Genomic DNA, 18050 nt, shown 5'->3' on the forward strand with positions numbered 1-18050 from the left:
TGACTGGACATCGGAGGATTTGCTGCGCAGCACTTGGCTGCATAGCTTTGTAAAAGGGGAGGTTAGTTTCTTAGTTTGTGCCATTTCTATTAATGTCCAAAGTGTATCTAGCTTTTGCTAACACAGATTAAAAACAAAAACGTTTCATAAATATTTTACATTAATTGTTAAATGTTTGTAGAAGCAAAATTCTTTGTGATCAAAATGGGTGTTTTCCCTTTTAGGGACAGGTTGGGAGAAAATACTTTGAAACAAGTTCATTAATATTTTAATCACATTTTTACTGCAAACATCCACATGCACCTTTAGGTACAAAAACTTGCCCCCTCTTTTACTAAGGCGTGCTATCCGATTTAGCCCAAGCTAAATGCTAACGCACCCATTATATTCTATGGCCACGTTAGCATTTAGCGCGTGCTAAATCTGTTAGCGCGCCTTAATAAAAGAACCCCATAGATTGTGAACCCATTAGGGAGAGAGAAAATACCTGCAGGCAATAAATGTGAACTGCTTTGGTTGCACTAGAGATAGGTGGTATATCAAATCCATGACCCTTTATTTTTGGCATGTTTCAAAAATATGAAGAAAGCTGAATAGAGTTTGCTGTGGACATCTTTTTGGAGATGGTCCAGACTGTTTCTGACCAGCAGAGAGAAACACTTTTTAATAGGTCCCTATGATAGGTATATTTTGGTTCTTCCTGGAATAATAAAACCCTAGGTTTGATGCCTAAGGCAGAATGAAGGTAAAGAATAAAAATAATTACAAATATAAAATTACCAGGATGTTTCTAACACAATAACTTGCCCTGATAATCAAATTATGAAGGAGTCTGTAGGGTGCAGAATAACATTTTAGAAAGAATATCAGTAGTTTACAATTTTTCTTCCATTGTTTTTCTGTGTCTTTTGTTCAGGTTTCTGCAAGGCCAGTTTTCTTCCATTACTTGAATTTGCTTACACCTCTGTACTAAGTTTTGACTTTCGCAGCATGGCAGAAGTTGCCATGCTAGCTCGTCACCTCTTTATGTCCGAGATCTTAGAAATCTGTGAGCATGTGCACAAGCAGATGGAGGCAAAGCGACTCACAGTCTATCAGAAGGGCAATGTGCAAGTTGTTGAATCATCAAATAATGTACAGAAAGAAAATGGGGAGCAGATGGGACCTACCAGTGACAAAGATGCTTCCCTTTCAGGTGTGATCAGTACTGAAGCTGAAGCAGCTGTAAGCACAGAGACTACAAGTGAAATAACACAAGCTGAGCCTACCTTAAATGTAACTGCAAATTGTTCAGTGTCAGCATTGCCTGTCAGTTCAGAGTCAAATGGAACTGAGACCATACCTACAGAAGTCTGTGTTAATCCAGTGGATACAAGATCTGAAATGGTGAATGACATCACCACTAACTTTCAAAATGAAAATGAGAGGAGTTGTGATGCAACCTCCAAAGCAGCTGAAGCTGTTCAGGAAGCAACCAAACGAAAGCGGCGTAGAGGTGCCAAATGCCATAGCTTGGATGAGGCTATAGTCCGAGAACCCAAAGATTTCACTGTGGATAGCATGTACAAAAGCCGCCTTCGACAGCGCACTGTTCTGGAAGGCGGATACATCCGACTGCACAAGGGCCTGGAAAAAAAATTACAAAATAGAATGGCAGCTCCCAAATCAGCAGTACAGCAGGTAGGACAACTCAACTTCTTCTGTCAAGCAACAAGTTTTCATTTTGGTTTGGTGTGTTTTCTTATTGACCATTTCACAAATGAAGATGATTGAAACCATTTTTCTTTTACTGTGAGTTTTTCCCCTCTTTTGTTTTTTTAAAAATTTTAATTATTTATTTTTATTTAAATGAATTATCAAGAATGAACTTCTTGTACAGAATATGATTAAGACATCATTAATATCAATCAAAGAAAAAATAATGATTAAATACAAAGTTATTCACTTAATCATTTAAAGTTCCAAATATGGAGATCCAAGATGTAGTCATAAGTGAAAAAACAAAGGGCTCCTTTTATCAAGCCGCATTAGCGGGGATAACGTGTGCGACTTTTCATCACACGTTAACCCCTGCGCTGGCCAAAAACTACCACCTGCTCAAGAGGAGGCGGTAGCAGCTAGCGTGGCCGGCAGTTTAGCACGCGTTAAACCGCTAGCTCAGCTTGATAAAAGGAGCCCAAAATAACGAGAAAAGAGAATGTCTAATTACCAATTAGGCGGATAGCTGAGAATGTTACAAGAGTGTCTAATAGATTACTTTGTAACTATCTCCCCTTCAAGGCGTTTCCTAGAGAGAAATCCCGTTAATTATGAGGGTTCGAAGAAAATGTAATTACAGGACTTATATACTTTACAATACATTTGCATGGGTATCGTAAGAATTATTTCCTTAATTTCTGAGTTTCTTTTGTCACATTAGGGAATATCTGAACTTTGAATCCAAGAAATTCTTTGTCTATTCTTGAAGTACAACTTTAATACCCAGTTCTTATCCGGTGATAAAACCACCGTAGCTAATAAGGTAGCTGGACTAGCTACTTCCTTCATTGAAGATTCCAACATCATTGTTAAGTCCATCTGTTCACCCTGTTCTTGTTGTTCTGAAGGATATTGTTCTTCCAATCTTTTTGTTGGTAAATAGTATATTTTTGAGAAAGAGGGGAAAGTATCATGTGGAACATTAAGAACTTCAAGAAAATATTTTTTTAAGACTTCTTTTGCGGATAGTGAAGGTACTTTTGGGAAGTTCAAGAATCTAAGATTATTTAGATATTATTATTATTTTCCATCATTTCCACCTTTCTCCTTAAATTAAGGTTGTCTCTAATCAAAGTAGTTTGCACTTGATTTACTTCAGATATCTTTTTTTCCACATTAGTTTTTACCAAAATATTGTCCTGTTTAAGTCCATTTAATTCATCTCTTTGTTCTAAGAATTTCTTTTCTAAGTCCTTAATTTGTGGTGACAATGTCTGTCCCAGAGTAACTACTAAATCCAATATGGAGTCTAGGGTGACATTAATAGATTTACCAACAGAAAATATACTTGCAGATATTGTTCCAGCTTCCACAGGTTTAGAGATCTTCTCCCCCTGAAAGCCTTGCTCCTCTCCATGTTTCTTCGCTGTTTCCACCGCAGATATATTCTCCTCAGGTGCTTCACCCACTTCAGCCTCCCGGGAAATGGAATTTGCCTCTTCGGACTGACTACTTCCCCGTGGAGAGCTAGCACTCTGCGGTTGACGGGACGGGGTCCTGGCGTCGGGGCTCAGCGTCGACTCTAGCCCAAGGAAAATCGCTGCAGCCTCACTCATTGCTAGCGGTTCCAGTGGGCGACTCCCCGGCGGCGTTGACTCTTGCCGTAGGCGCGTCAAAAAGTCTTCCATGGTCGTCTTCAGAGGAGTCTCCAGGCGTCTTGAGGCTCCAGAGGCGCTTTTCCTTCTCTTCGGCATCAGAAAAGGTTAAGAGGCAATTATTTGCCGAGTTTCTGTAAGCATCTCACATACCCTCAGCGACTCGCGGCCATCTTGGCATGAAATCCTCCCCTTCTTTTCCCCACTTTGTTATCTTGACTGTTTTGAAATAGTTCACCCAAAAAGTTTTAACAGTGTGAGCTATCTGTTATTTCTACTTTGCTTGCTAGCAAAATCAAATGAAGATGCTCTAAACTTGGGAGCCCTTTTACAAAGCTATGCTTAGAAATGGGTTTAGCACATCCTTACGCAGGTTTTTCCTGCATGCTCAGCCTATTTCTAGTGCTGCCATAAATTTGGCCTTTTTCTATTTTATCTTTTTCGACTGTGCACTAATATTAGCATTAGTGTGTGGCAATTTATGTTTAAATCTTTTTATTAAAGTTTCAAAATACAAAACAGAAAAAACATATGCACAGTCTCAAAGCATAAATACAACCCCTCCCACCCCCACCCACCCCCCTTAGGAACAACAGCTCAAGTAGTTCAGAACCATGGTGAATGTATCAGTTCAAAAGTCTGCTTCTGGCAGTTGGAGTTAAAGTAGAACAAAAGGGAAACCAGCACCGAAGAAACAAAGTGCTAGGTTTAGATTCCATTGCAGAGATTGCGTGGCGCTCATACCCTGCCAGTTGAATCATTTGAGTACACCAATGCACTATCGTAGGAGTATGAGGAGACAGCCAGTACTGAAGAATAGTTTTCAGTCCCATAAAAATAGTTTTCTGAACAAAAGCAGCACAACCTGGACGCACTGGGACTATCGAAAGTTTCAGAGTAAAAAGAAATTTATCTGTGGGCACCCAGGCAATTCCACATTGATGCTATCTGAGAACAAAGTCTTTTCCAATAAGCCTGGATACCAGGTCAAGACCAAAACATATGTCCTAAGGTAGCTCGGGAGGCCGCACACTTAGGACAACAATCTGTTGTACTGATATGCGTCCTGTATGCTCTGTGACGGGCAAAGTAAGCCCAAACCAAAAATTTGTAATATCGTTCTTTTTCAACTGCAGAAACTAACAAGCGAGCACCCAACTTGACACCCCGCTTGATCAAGTCTGCTGAAATCAGAAAGTGAAGATCTTGAGACCAACTAGTTGCCAGTGCCTCATAGTCCAAATCGCCAGCCAACTCCTGCAAAATGCGATGATGGAAATGTAGTGGAATCGGCACCTGCGCAGTTAAACTAAGGAATTCAGATAATTTCTCTTGAATGTCCTTCAACAATGCAATTCTGGGGAGAGAATATACATAGTGTTGCAATTGTCTATAAGGATACCAACCCTTGTACTCCAACTTAGAGGACTCTTTCAACAGCTGAAAAGAGTGCATAGTACCATCAGATTGTAACACTTGAGATAAGTAAATTAAACCTTTCTTAGACCATATATAAAAGGACCCCTGACCTATCCCAGGAACAAAATCCCCATTACCCACAATAGGCAAACAGGGAGTCACATCCGGTGTAACAGATAACTGAGCACATAAATGTTTCCAGGTTTTGCATGTGGGAGATAAAAACAAATCTCCATAGGGACAGACACGTTCCGGCAGTCGCTTAGCATAGAGCAAGTAGCTAAAATGATGAGGTAAGAAGGCGAGACACTCAGCCTTTGTGGCTGAAAAATAGTCAGTCCTACAGAACCAGTCTTTCACATGTCTAAGTTGGCCAGCCATATTAAATCTGCCCAAGTGTAATAACCCAAGTCCCCCTTGTTCCTTAGGAAGGAAGAGCGTGTGTAAAGAAATACAAGGATGTTTGCCCCCCCCCCCAAAGTACTTGGACAAAAGTCTATGTAGAAAAGTCAAGTGACGAAACTGTAGAAACAAAGGTAGGGTCTGGAGGAGGTAAAGTCACTGAGGCATCACCATCATATTGTACAGCGCAATTTTTCCAAGGAGAGACCGCGGGTAAGCCTGCCAAGTCTGCAGCTTTTGCCTCTTTTTTTGCCAGCAATGGATGCACGTTAAGTGCATAAAGCTGGGTCAGGTCCTGTGGTAACATAACACCCAAGTATCGTAGGAAAGAGGAGGCCCATTCCAAAGGGAAGGGCCCTGTCCAAGAGTCCTTAACCTCCACTTGTAACGGAAGCACCAGGGATTTTTGCCTATTAAACGTTAATCCCGAAAATAAATTAAACTCTTCTAGAATCTCTAGAACCCTAGTGAGAGATTGCTGCGGCTGCACCAACGTAAGTAGCAAATCATCAGCGAACACTAACTGGGAGGATCCCTCGAAGACCAACCAACTCATCTCTTTTGATAGTACACATAAGGGGTTCTAAATACAGTAAGAAGAGTAAAGGGGACAACAGGCATCCCTGACGCATCCCTCTGCCAACCGCAAAAGAGCTAGTTGGAATCCCATTCACCAGGACCCTAGCTGTGGGGGCTGAGTATAAAGCCCTCAAGGAAGTCATAAACCAACCCCCAAGGCCCACATTTTCCAACTTGTGAGAGAGGTAATACCAATTAACTTGATCGAAAGCTTTGGCTGCATCCAAGCCCACTAAAATGCCCAAGGTTTGAGTGGATTGCACTCTAGCCATGGCCAATAAAGCCCACCTGCTCCAAAGCTATTATAAGCAGTAAAAGGGGAGTTAATCGATTAGCCAGCAGGCGAGCTAAGATCTTCAGGTCCACGTTTATTAAAGAGATAGGATGGTAAGACTCTACCTCATAAAATGTGGCAATTTAAAATATTACCACATAAGCATTTACCACTTCCAGTGTTATGGAAGCGCTAACCAGGTGGTGCAGCAGTGTAATGTCAGCGCACTGATTAGCACATCCATGCCCATTCTCTGACCCACCCACCCCCAAAAAAATACTGCACACTTAGCATGTACAGATGTCAAAACTAATGCATAACACTTTAGCATGTCCTGCAGTAGGCCATTTTTGCTGCATTAGGCACGTGTTGGCGCCTAATACAGCTTATTAATGGTTTTCATACAATTCATGAATTTAACATTTCAGAAGTTGTTTAATTTGGTGCTAGAATTATTTTGAAAATATGATAATGTAGATGCTTTTTCTGTAAATGAGTCCATGTTACTATATTGTATGTAGAGTGCTGTGATGCATGTTTTGTTTTTTTTCTTCCACTCTGCAAATATTAGGTGGCTATGAAGTTAGTGCAAAGGGGCAAGAAGATGAAGCAGCCAAAAAGAGAGAAAGTGGAAGCAGAGACAGAACATAAGTGCAACAAGTGTGAAATGATTTTCCAGAGACGATATGCGCTTATAATGCACGCCTTAAAACATGAAAGAACAAAAACCTGTAAATGTCCGGTAAGTGCAGTCTCACATGAGGACAGCAGTCAGAGGTACAAGCTATGAGGCAACAAGGGAGCTACTTAGTTATGAGGGAAAATCTAAAAAAAAATAAGTATCAACTCCCTCTCTCCTCCTACATCTGAAGTCATGCTTCTTAGGGGCCCTTTTACTAAAATTTAGTGTGCGCTGAACGCTAAGAAGCCTATAGGTACAAAATGGTCTTATTAGTATTTCTAGTGCAAAAGACATAAGACTCTTCAACCAATGTGTTATTCACCTCTACTCTTAAGTTTTGTAGAAGGCATCTGTCACATTCTTTTTCGGTTCTGCCTCCTGTATCAGTGAGCTGTGATGCAGCTCCTCCGATTTATCTTCTACACATGAATTGAAGGTATCTGTCTTATCTGCTTTGATCTCAATGTATTATTTTTGGTCTTTTGTCATGAATTTTGAGGCTTCTCAGTGCTTCAGAGGTTCCCAATTTTACTGTGACAGCTCTGCCTGGAAGAAGACGCAGACTCTTGTCAGAAGTCTGTAGCTGGGGTGCAACCTTTTTACAGAGTACCTGCCTGGCCAGTCTGCACTAATTCTTCTGTAAGGCTCAGGGACTGTTCCTCTGGAAGCTTGGTTTATTCCTGATTACTACCAGAGCTTGAGCACAGACTGTGTGACCCTGTGCCAGTCCTGAGGGTTTTATCAAGTACCAACTGCCTTTTTTCCTACCCCTGACGACACGTGTGGGGGTCTGAGATCTCAGTCCATCTGATGGTCTGGCAGTCTGAAGAATCAAGCATTTTGGACTTTCTTTCATGCTTGTCTAAGGCAGTAATCTTCTGCACATTCCAGCTGCTTGTTTAAGCAAGAAGTAGGCACTGCACTAGCATAACTGTGAGTACAGACCATTCTCTGGAGACAAGCAGGGGATATTCAAGCACACTTGTTGGTGAAGTCCTCTGACTGAGCCTGTGTGTCGGTGCCTTCCCCTAGCTATAGTAAGCTTTAAGCTTACTGAGTATGTGCAGGATGCCCTACTCCTCAAGCCCCCTCCTCTCATCTTGTCAGTTTTTTCAGTGTTGAGTCAAAACCGCAGGAGACAATCATGCGCGAACAATGCCAGGCAGACAATCGCATGCAGGATGTCGGCGCACTGGATTAAAACAGTATTTTAAAGTGCTCCGAGGGAGGTGTACTTAGAACTGTTGGCGCTCCCGGTGGGGTGGGATGGGGGGAACCCCCATTATAGAGGAAATTGTAATTTTTCCCTAAAAAAATAGGGGAAAAGGCTGTTTCCTCTGTAAGGGGAGGTTCCCCCCAACATCCCCCACAACTGTAGTTTTGTTGTAAGTAGGGATGGGTGCACTGAAGAAACTATTGCTCTTATCTGATTTGTTATTGGATATATTATTTTGTTATATTCTAGACTTGTCTTTGAACTTTTATATTTATAATAAAAGATATTACAGTAGTTATAAAATATTAATCAATCTGTGCCCCACTTTATTTCACTGCCAAATTCTCAACCCAGCAGAATGAAGTGGCTTGTATTTTATTATTAATATGAAAACATAAGGATGTGAAATGGGACACTGTGGTGAATTTTTGTCTTTCTGATCAGTGGTAGTCTGAGGCTGGAACCTTCTCCCAAAGAATTAAACTTATTTCAGATAGATGGATGTCCCAGGTTTGCTCATTTTTGACATATCACTTTGTGGGAAAGGCCTTCCTACATAGACGGGATAATAGCTGATCCAGAACAGTACAGCTCCTCCCTGAAGGAAGGCCAAGAATCAATGTAATTAGAACTGGTTCCAGTATTACTGAAAACAACAGTAGAAGAAGCAGTGCTTATAGCAACATTGTGGCTTTACCACAGTGGTTCCCAATCTTTTCTATACCCCCATTCCTAGGAAATGTTTGATTAATGTTCACATCCCCTACAAAAGTAATATCACAACCACCTACTACCACTGCTCAAGGCACACTGACTGCTGACTGAGTGATTACTCGTAGTTCGTCACTAAGGGCACTCTGTCACACCCACTATAATTCTATCTCTCACCCCAGGTTGGGAACCCCTGCTTTAGCAGAATGTTGGTTTGAAATGGAGCAAATGCATACAAGCTTGGAAACCAGATGAAGGGTGGAGCCAGGACACCTTTCATACTCATTGTGCTTGTATAAAATAACCAGAAACACTAATCCTGTGAAAAGAGAAATCTACAGTGTAGGATTTTCTGACTTAGAGTAATCAGCTTTTCTCTGTTAAGGGTGTCTGATTTGCTGAGCTCAGGCTAGGCTTACCAGGGTTTTCAACTTCAGTTAGATAGCAGTCTAAAACTCCTTTGGATTTTTGCATCTGCCTCTATTCAAGCAGCACTTATAATGGCAAGATCATGCCAGTGATTGTGCTTCATCTGGTTTTCTCTTGCAGCTATGTAAGAAAGAGTTCCAGTATGCCACTTCCTTACGAGCCCATCTTATTAGACACTTTCGGAAAAATGAGGCACCACCTTCAGCTGCCACAGCTATGCAACAAGCAGGAGTAGAAGAGATCAAAGGTCGAACAAAACGTCAGTTTATTTGTGATATTTGTGGAAGTATTCTCCCGAAGCTGTACTCTCTGCGACTACACTTGCTTAAGCACACAGGAGTAAAGCCACATGTGTGCAAGGTAAAACAACAGCATTTCCTGCCCTTCTGGCTTAACGTTGAGGGAATCACGTAAAAGGTCAATTTAGATGATGATCTTTGGTCCTTTTTTATGCATTTCTTGACTTTGTTGTTGCTTGAAAATGACTTATTCTATAATGGAAATTATCATTTCTTTTCAGTTTCTTTCATTGTTAACAGTGTTATCAGCATTCTTGAGATCGGAGTTCTTTAATGTTAAGTTGAAAGTAGTAAGCAGGGCGAAACACTTCCACAAAGGTGCATACTTCTGATAAGAAGCTCTGTACACATCACAATTCCAATAAGAACATAGATTTCTCCATAGACATAGCTTAATATCTGTTTAGCCTCCCCAGGACTCTTGCTGTGCCGGTTAAAGCCTTCATTAAATGGCACCAGCAACAAACTGGAACACAGTAAGGAGCACCATATTCAGCCCTGTCCCCAAATCACAAAGCAAAAGATTTTTATTTAAAATATATCTTTATATGGTGTATAATGCTGTATTTTAGTGGTAAATTTCATTGGAAGCATTTCAGCACTATTCAATTACACTTTTTGTGTGGCAATTTTTTTTTTGCAGATTTGTAGGAAGACATTTACATATTTGCATGGCTTAAAAATGCATATGGTGCTTCATGAAGCGCAGAAGCAGTTCAAATGTCACTTATGTGAAAAATCTTTTGTTACAAAACGGAGTCTTCAAGAACACCTGAGCATTCACACAGGTAACTGAAAGGAATAGGTTTGTAGGCTTTATATACTGTAGCTAGTATAGTTTGTGTTTCCCAAGGAGCTTTTGTTATAGGACAAAGCTATACAGTATTTCCTTATCCCACTGGACGCAGTGCAGAGGAATGGGTTTATGCTCTCCTGCCAGCAGATGACGGAATCAGTAACTCTGTTGACTAGGAGATTTGCTAGTATTCTCTGTCTCAAGTAAATTGTGGCACATGCTGTGATAGTGAAGCGGGATTGAGGTTCTTTGCACTTACAAGTCCCAGTCCATCTCCTCTGGTCAAGATCTCATAGGGCACCATTTTTAAGACTTGCTCCATTGATGGAGCAAGGGCTGTGTCTCTTGGATTAGCAAGCTAAGTGCTGTCTTCCCAGGTCAAGTTCCTGTAATAAAATTGGTCTTATCCTTTTTTTGAGCAGGTGTTTTGTGATGTGCTGTTCCTCCAGGATTTGGCTTGGGATGGGGCGTATTCTGGCAAAGGAACCTAGGGCAATTTGAAGGTTGCATAGCTTCAGTCTGTGATTTCACCCCCTCCCTTACACACAAACACTTTTCAGCCAGAACCCTTTAGGCTAGGACTTGCATGCATTCCCTGCAACAAGCATTGAGGTTTTGGTGACCTCTTTGGTTCCAAGATTTTGTGGTTCATCTTCTACTGATGGATCAAGCATAGGGCAAGCCTTGCGTGATGGCTTTCTATCATGAATTGAGAGCAGGGCAAAAACTGGAACTGCCACAGTAGATGGTTCTTATGACTGATGCAAGCTTGCAAGGATAGGAATTCCACTGTAGGGGATTGGGGGCAGTTGATTCAGTCTGTGGCTTCCTAGGGAGGCCAGATTGTTCATCAACTGGCTTGAAACGAGCCATCAGGTTGGTGCTCAGGGATTTTCTTCTTCTTAGAGGCAAGGCAGTCTGGGTTCTTTTGGACAATACATGATGCATTAATAAGTCTGCTTCCTGAACCACCAACACACTTGTAGGTCTCTCCCTACTTGTTTATATACAGTGGAACCTTGGTTTACAAGCATAATTCGTTCCAGAAGCATGCTCGTAAACCAAATTGCTCATATATCAAAGCGAGTTTCCCCATAGAAAGTAAGGGAAACTCGCTTGATTTGTTCCCACTCCCCCACCCCCGAGGCCAGCAGCACTGCTATATCCCCCTGAGAACTGGCATTGCTCCCCCCGCGTGCTCACGAAGGCCCCCCCCAGCGTGATCCGCCATCTCCCTGCGATCCACCATCCCCCCCGCTCGCGTTGCGCCCCGCCTCCGCGATCCGGCATCCCCACGCACCTATCCACCCACCTGAACACATCGTTTACCCCCATCTGGCACCCAGCACTGGCAGCAACGCTCAGGACATGCCGGTGCCCGAAGTTCTGCCTTCCTTTTTGCTGGGCCTTGAGCATCTGCATATGCTCAAGGCCTTTGAGTTCCCGCTCTCTCCGAGTTTGAAAACTGCTTTGTTGGATGATTCTAAAAGTGATCTATGAAGTCTGTTAAACTAAACTTACATCTTCAACCTGCCACACATTCACTATTCTCTCTAATGAAATATTTCCTTACTTTACCCCCGAGTCTGCACAAATTTACTTTCGGCTGCCTAACCAGCAGGTTGAAGATGTAAGTTTAGTTTAATAGACTTGATAGATCACTTTTAAAACCATCCAACAAAGCAGTTTTTATGAAATAAGAAATAATAGAAAAGCAGAAGTTACAAAAAGAACAAAAAAAAAGAAAAGCTTAAGCAGAGAAGACATGATATAGCAGCAGCAAACCCAAGAAGAGTATTCTGGGTATCAGTCAACAGGTGTGTCTGTTTCTGGACCAGCAAGACCCCTGATGCAGGCTAGAATCCAAAACACTGTCAGTGTCTGGTCGTGTATTTTCACATGATCAGGATTCTCGAAGTCACCAATGATTTTAGGAAATATGATCACCTCTTTAGTGGCCCTTACAAAGGCCAAGCTACCTTTCTACTAAACTAAACCTTAGGTTTGTATACCGCACCATCTCCGCAAGCGTAGAGCTCAGCACGGTTTACAGAGTTAGGATAGAAAGGAACTCCAATGAAGGGTTATAGGATAGAAACTAAGATGGTATAGAGGGGCCAGGGTACCAGAGAGGGGGTACGTGTTACATTTTTGAAAAGAACCAAGTTTTCAGGTGGAAAAGTTGGAGGGAGCTTGAATTTCTGAGCGGGGATATAAGGTTGTTCCAGAGTTCTGTGGTTCTAAAGGGGAGGGATGTTCCTAGTTTTCCTGCACAGGATATACCTTTTGTAGAAGGGAATGATAGTTTTAATTTTTGGGAGGATCTGGTGGAATTAGGTTTGAGGAATTCCAAAAGAGTGGAATAATGGGAGGAAGGATGCCGTGTAGGATCTTGAAGACTAAGCAGGCACATTTAAAGAGGACCCTGGAGGGTACTGGAAGCCAGTGAAGCTTGGACAGGAGTGGTGAGATATGGTCAAATTTGCTTTTTGCGAAAATAAGCTTAGCCGCGGCATTCTGAATCTGCTGAAGTCTATGGAGGTTTTTCTTAGTTAGGCTTAAGTAGATGGAGTTGCAATAATCCAATCTGGAGAGGATGGTGGATTGAACAAGGATGGCAAAGTGATATTGATGAAAGCAGGATCTCACTTTCCTCAGCATATGAAGGCTAAAAAAGCATTTTTTTTTACCAAGGAGTTGAGGTGGTCATTGAAGGAAAGAGAAGAATCTATGATGATGCCCAGGACTTTGCTTGAAAACTCAAGCTGAAGAGTGGGGCCGGAAGGCAATGGGATGGAGGTGGGTAAATGGTCTAATATTGGGCCGAGCCAAAGTAATTTTGTTTTGGACTCATTCAGTTTCATTTGTAGAGTGGGCCCAGGAATGGAGGTTCATTATACATGCAGATATGTTCTCAGCGAGGTTAGTGAGGTTCGAGTCGGCCTTGAGGAGGATAAGGATGTCGTCGGCATAGGTGTAGAGAGTTTCTAGGGGGGATAGATGGAGGAGTTTCAGAGAGGACATGTAGATATTGAAAAGAATAGGAGAGAGGGGTGAGTCTTGCGGGACTCCACATATCGGCTTCCAGAGGGAGGATGAGGTACCGTTTATGTTAATGGTGTAAGAGCGTGAGCGTAGGAATTTCGAGAACCAATCTAGGACTGTGGAGCTTATGCCTATTTTGTAGAGTTGAAAAATTAGAATATCATGATGGACGACGTCGAAAGCTGCGGAGAGGTCGAATTGTAGAAGAACAGCGAATTTGTTGTGAGAATGGAGTTGTTGAACCTTAGAGATTAGTGAGGCCAATAGGAATTCGGTGCTGAAGTTGGCTCTGAAGCCGAATTGGTGGGGTAGGGTAGGAGAATAGCGAATCTTTCTAAATAGGATGAAAGTTGAGTGAATAGATTATAACATCTTGGTTAGGAGAGGGATATTTGCTATTGGATGGTAATTGGATGGTATGGAGGGATCAAGGTCAGTCTTTTTCAGTAGAGGGGTCAGAGCAATGTGTCCCATTTCAGAGGAGAAAAGGCCCGATGTTAGGGCAGAGTTTATAAGTTTGGCAAGGGGAGCAATGGCCTGTGCAGGGATTTTCTCAAATAGGTAGGAGGGGAAAGGATCCAAGGTACACTTGCAAGTTTTTAGTTTGAGGCAGAGTTTGGAGACTTGCGATTTGGAAACAAGTTCAAAGACAGTCCAGGACCTGTCGGCTGGAATGGGATTGGAGACAGGTAGGGTAGGGTTGAAGTCAGTGGAAACCAGGGAGTTGTAGGAGACTGTAAGCGGGAAGGAGCATCTTAGGATGGTAACCTTTTCATTGAAGAATTTGGCTAGAGCGTCAGCTGATGGAGACAAGGGGAGCAAGGTGGGGTCCTTTTTTGTAGTTAAGGAATGCCAAATGTTAAACAACGCACTGTTCTGGTTGTTGGATCTGGAAATCTTATCACCAAAGAAGTTCTTCCTGGCTTTTTTTTAGTGTTGAATTGTAAAGCTTAATATTGACCCTCCAGGTCTGTCTATCTGAAGGGGATTTACTAAAACATCATTAGCCACTCCATCCACTTGATTGCTGTAAGGGCATTCAGTCCTGGTTGGGTTTAGGAGACATTCAGCTAGGCATCACTTGGACAGAGGCTCGGGTTGTCTTGCCTGAAGACATTTGCAAAGCGTCGATATGATCATCTGTAGTTTTTGCTGAGCAATAGAGGTTTGAAGTTTGAGCTAAGAAAGAGCCACCTTTGGAATACAAGTTCTCAAAATGGCTCTGACCTTTTTCTGCCCTCATTTTTAAAAAAGCTTTGATATTCCCATTGTTCTGGACTGGTCTAGCAGGATAAGGAAGGTTACTTTTAGCCTTTCCTTTTCATTTTCTTTCTTTGAATTGTATTAGGCCAATCCAGAACCCGGGATGGTGGGCTCTGTACAAGTCCAAGTTAAAAGCCAACCTCTTTAAGAGTGCTTTCAACTCCTAACTCCTCTCATTTTGGATTCTGCACCCTAATCCTATCTGTCATGTCCAAGTTAGATTTTAAGCTCTTTTGAGTAGGGACCGTCTATTAAATGTCAAAATGTACAGTGCTGCGTACACCTTTCAGCACTATATAAGTGATAATTATTAGTAGTAGACACTCCATTTTCAGGAGAGAGGTGTTCTGTTGCAGTTTGATACTTGGTTTTTGGTTTCTGGCTTTATAAAGGAGGCTGTGGCCTAGTACATAGAGCTGCTGCCTCAGCACCCAGAGGTTACAAGTTCAATCCCTGTAGGAACAAAGCTTCACACAAGGCTCAGAGTGGGATGAGGCGACACTAATGGATGGCCTCTCACCCTTTTATGAAAATCTTAGCTCCCTTAATTACTTAGTTAATGCTTTACAAGGTTACAGTTTCATCATGCATATACAGTTTCATCATGCATATACAGATACCAAGGTAACTCCTTGTTTACATATTTAATGTGGTTCTCAAAGTTACTATCTCACTTGACATCTGAATACATCATAACAGTTACAATAAAGTGATTCCCAATGTGTACACTTCTGATATGTCTAAAATCTTACTATAAATGAGTAAATGATACACATTTTTTCACACTCAGCACTTTTGGGGTGCACTTTATTTATTAATTAGCACGGAGAGAGCCCGGGGATGTTTCACAGTTAACACCCTTTTGGGTGTAAGCCAGTGACAGCCTTTCCTCTGGGAGTCTCCAGTGAGTGGCTGTGTGACTGAGGGCTCTCCCGATTCAACAAATTACTACTAGTGTTGGTAGATTTACCTTCTTGTTCTTGTCTCTCACTCTTATCCATTTTTATTCTTGGGGTTTGGGAGGTTTTTGTTTTTCTTGTGATTTTTTACCTCCCTTACTTTTTTTGGGTTCTATTCTTTAAAATCTTACTATAGCATGTGACAGTCCAAAGGTTATAATGCATGCTCCTTAAGCACCTCGGGATTAGCCTTAAACTCAGGGCCTGCTTTTGCACTTAAGCAGAATCTGATTGCTGCCCATATAAGGAATACTTTAAACAAGATAAGGGATAAAATAAAGGTAAATGTGTGTCAGGTTAATATGTGACAAAAAGGGAGGGGGGAATGCCTCAGCATTCTGTCACAAGGTGCTAAGCATGTTCCTTTGCTTAAGAATGGCTGCATGGCATGTAAGGGGGAGAGAGGGAATGAGGAATGATTCAGTATTCATTCATAAGGGCTTAAGTTCTTTCACAGGGCCTCAGATCAGTGTGCTGACCTTGCCTTGTAACAGAACTTATCAGACCTCCATCCCAGTCTGCTCCTTGACTTTTTTTTTTAATTTTATTCTTTATTCATTTTTCCATCTTACATCAAGAACACAATATTACATCATTTAAACCTTGTAAACATCACTTGTACTTCTTTTAACATCATCTTAAAAACATACATTTATACCCTCCCCTCCCACCCTTCCCACAAATATTTTAATCAAAAATATCACATAAATATTATCAATTGATCAAATCTTAATATAACTTTATACCCGCCCCCTCCCCCTATGTATAAGTGTACTTTCAATGGATAATGGTGTCTACTCAATGTATTGTAAACTGCTTTGGGTGAATCTTTTGATGAAAAGGCAGTTAATAAATCCCAATAAATAAATAAAATACTAGCAAGTTTCTTAGTAATACAGCTGCTTATAGGAAGTAATGATATCCCTGCAAAGCAGCATTCTGGCTCCACCATCTGATGGCAGGGAAGCATAAATTCATTTGTTTGGATTGGTCTAGCAGGGTTCAAGGAGAGGAAATTAACTGGTAAATATATGTGAAAAAATTAGGATACCCCATGAAATATTCAGTTCTTTCTTAAGAAATGTTCACATATCAATGTCAAATCTTTTTTTTTATTTATCTCTGGAAAAGGAAGTGATGTAATTGCAGGTAAATAACAAAATTTTCCTTAATTTACTCATGAAACAAAAGATATCCACAAAAATGTGTATTCTAACTGAGGAATAAATTAGGACACCCCACATATCCTCCCACTTAAAGTGGCTCAAATCACACACAGGTGTATCACATCAGGTGCACATGATTAGAACATTGTTACGTAGCATTTTGAAGTAGGTTTGCCCTACTTAAACCTCAGACATTTAGTTTGGTGTGCTCATGACTGCTGCAGTGAGAGTGAACACTATGGTGAGATAAAAGAGCTGTCTGAGGCCTTCAGAAAAAAAGATTATAGCAGCTTATAAGTCTGGTAAGAGATTTAAAAAGATCTCAAAAGAATTTGACATTAGCCATTCCACAGTCCGGAAAATAATGTACAAATGGAGAATTTTCCAAACAACTGCCAACATGCCCAGATCTGGCCATCCAAACAAGTTGACCCCCAGAATAGACTGCAAGATGCTAAAAGAAGTCTCTAAAACCCCTAAAATCTCATCATGGGACCTATATCAGACTCTTGCTACTGTTGATGTGAAAGTGTATGCTTCTACAATCAGAAAGAGACTGCACAAATTTAACTTGCATGGGAGGTGTGCAAGGAGGAAACCTTTGCTCTCTAAGAGAAACATCGAGGCCAGACTGAAGTTTGCCAGAGCGAACATAGACAAACACCAGGACTTCTGGAATAGTGTTCTATGGACAGATGAGGCTAAAATTGAATTATTTGGACACCAGAAAGAGGACATGTTTTTGGAGTACACCAAATACAGCATTCCAGAAAAAGAAACTCATAACAGATGTGAAGCATGGCGGTGGAAGTGTCCTGGTTTGGGGATGCTTTGCTGCAGCGGGACCAGGCCAGTTCACCATCATAGAATCCACCATGAATTCTACCATGTATCAGAGGGTGCTTGAGGAACATGTGAGACCATCTGTAAGAAAATTAAAGTTGAAGCAGAACTGGACCCTGCAACACGACAATGACCCAAAACATACCAGTAAATCCACCAAGGATTGGCTGAAAACTAAGAAATGGAGAGTCCTGGAGTGGCCAAGTTGAAGCCCTGATCTTAATCCCATTGAGATGCTATGGAGTGATTTGAAATGGGCTGTACATGCAAGAAACCCTTCAAACATCTCACAATTGAAAGAATTCTGCATTGAGGAGTGGGCCAAACTTTCCTCAGACCGATGTCAGAGACTGGTAGATGGCTACAAGAAGCATCTCAATGCAGTTATTTCAGCCAAAGGGGGGTAACACTAGCTATTAGGGTGTCCTAATTTATTCCTCAATTAGAATACACATTTTTGTGGATATCTATTGTTTCATAAGTAAATCAAGGAAAAATTTATTGTTTACCTGCAATTACATCACTCTTTTCCAGAAATAAATAAAAGATTTGACATCGATATGTGAACATTTCTTAAGAAAGAACTGAATATTTCATGAGGTGTCCTAATTTAT

At 41.4% G+C, this 18050-nt stretch overlaps 1 protein-coding gene across 5 annotated transcripts in view; it reads left to right on the forward strand.

Annotated features, from left to right (window-relative positions):
• The window catches only part of ZBTB11 (zinc finger and BTB domain containing 11), a 126504-nt gene that overhangs the window by 57746 nt on the left and 50708 nt on the right, over positions 1–18050 (forward strand). For 4 of the 5 annotated variants that reach the window (XR_004539163.1, XM_033941326.1, XM_033941329.1 and 1 more), the window contains exons 4-7: positions 917–1680; positions 6599–6769; positions 9186–9425; positions 10008–10152. Coding sequence is in view for 4 of the 5 variants with exons in the window: in XM_033941326.1 (XP_033797217.1) it covers positions 917–1680; positions 6599–6769; positions 9186–9425; positions 10008–10152 (1320 nt within the window). In the remaining variant the exon portion in view is untranslated. The remainder of the gene's footprint in view (positions 1–916; positions 1681–6598; positions 6770–9185; positions 9426–10007; positions 10153–18050) is intronic. The other variant, XM_033941327.1, reaches the window with a different exon arrangement.

This window comes from Geotrypetes seraphini, chromosome 4, assembly GCF_902459505.1.
Source record: "Geotrypetes seraphini chromosome 4, aGeoSer1.1, whole genome shotgun sequence".
Taxonomy (NCBI): Eukaryota; Metazoa; Chordata; class Amphibia; order Gymnophiona; family Dermophiidae; genus Geotrypetes; species Geotrypetes seraphini.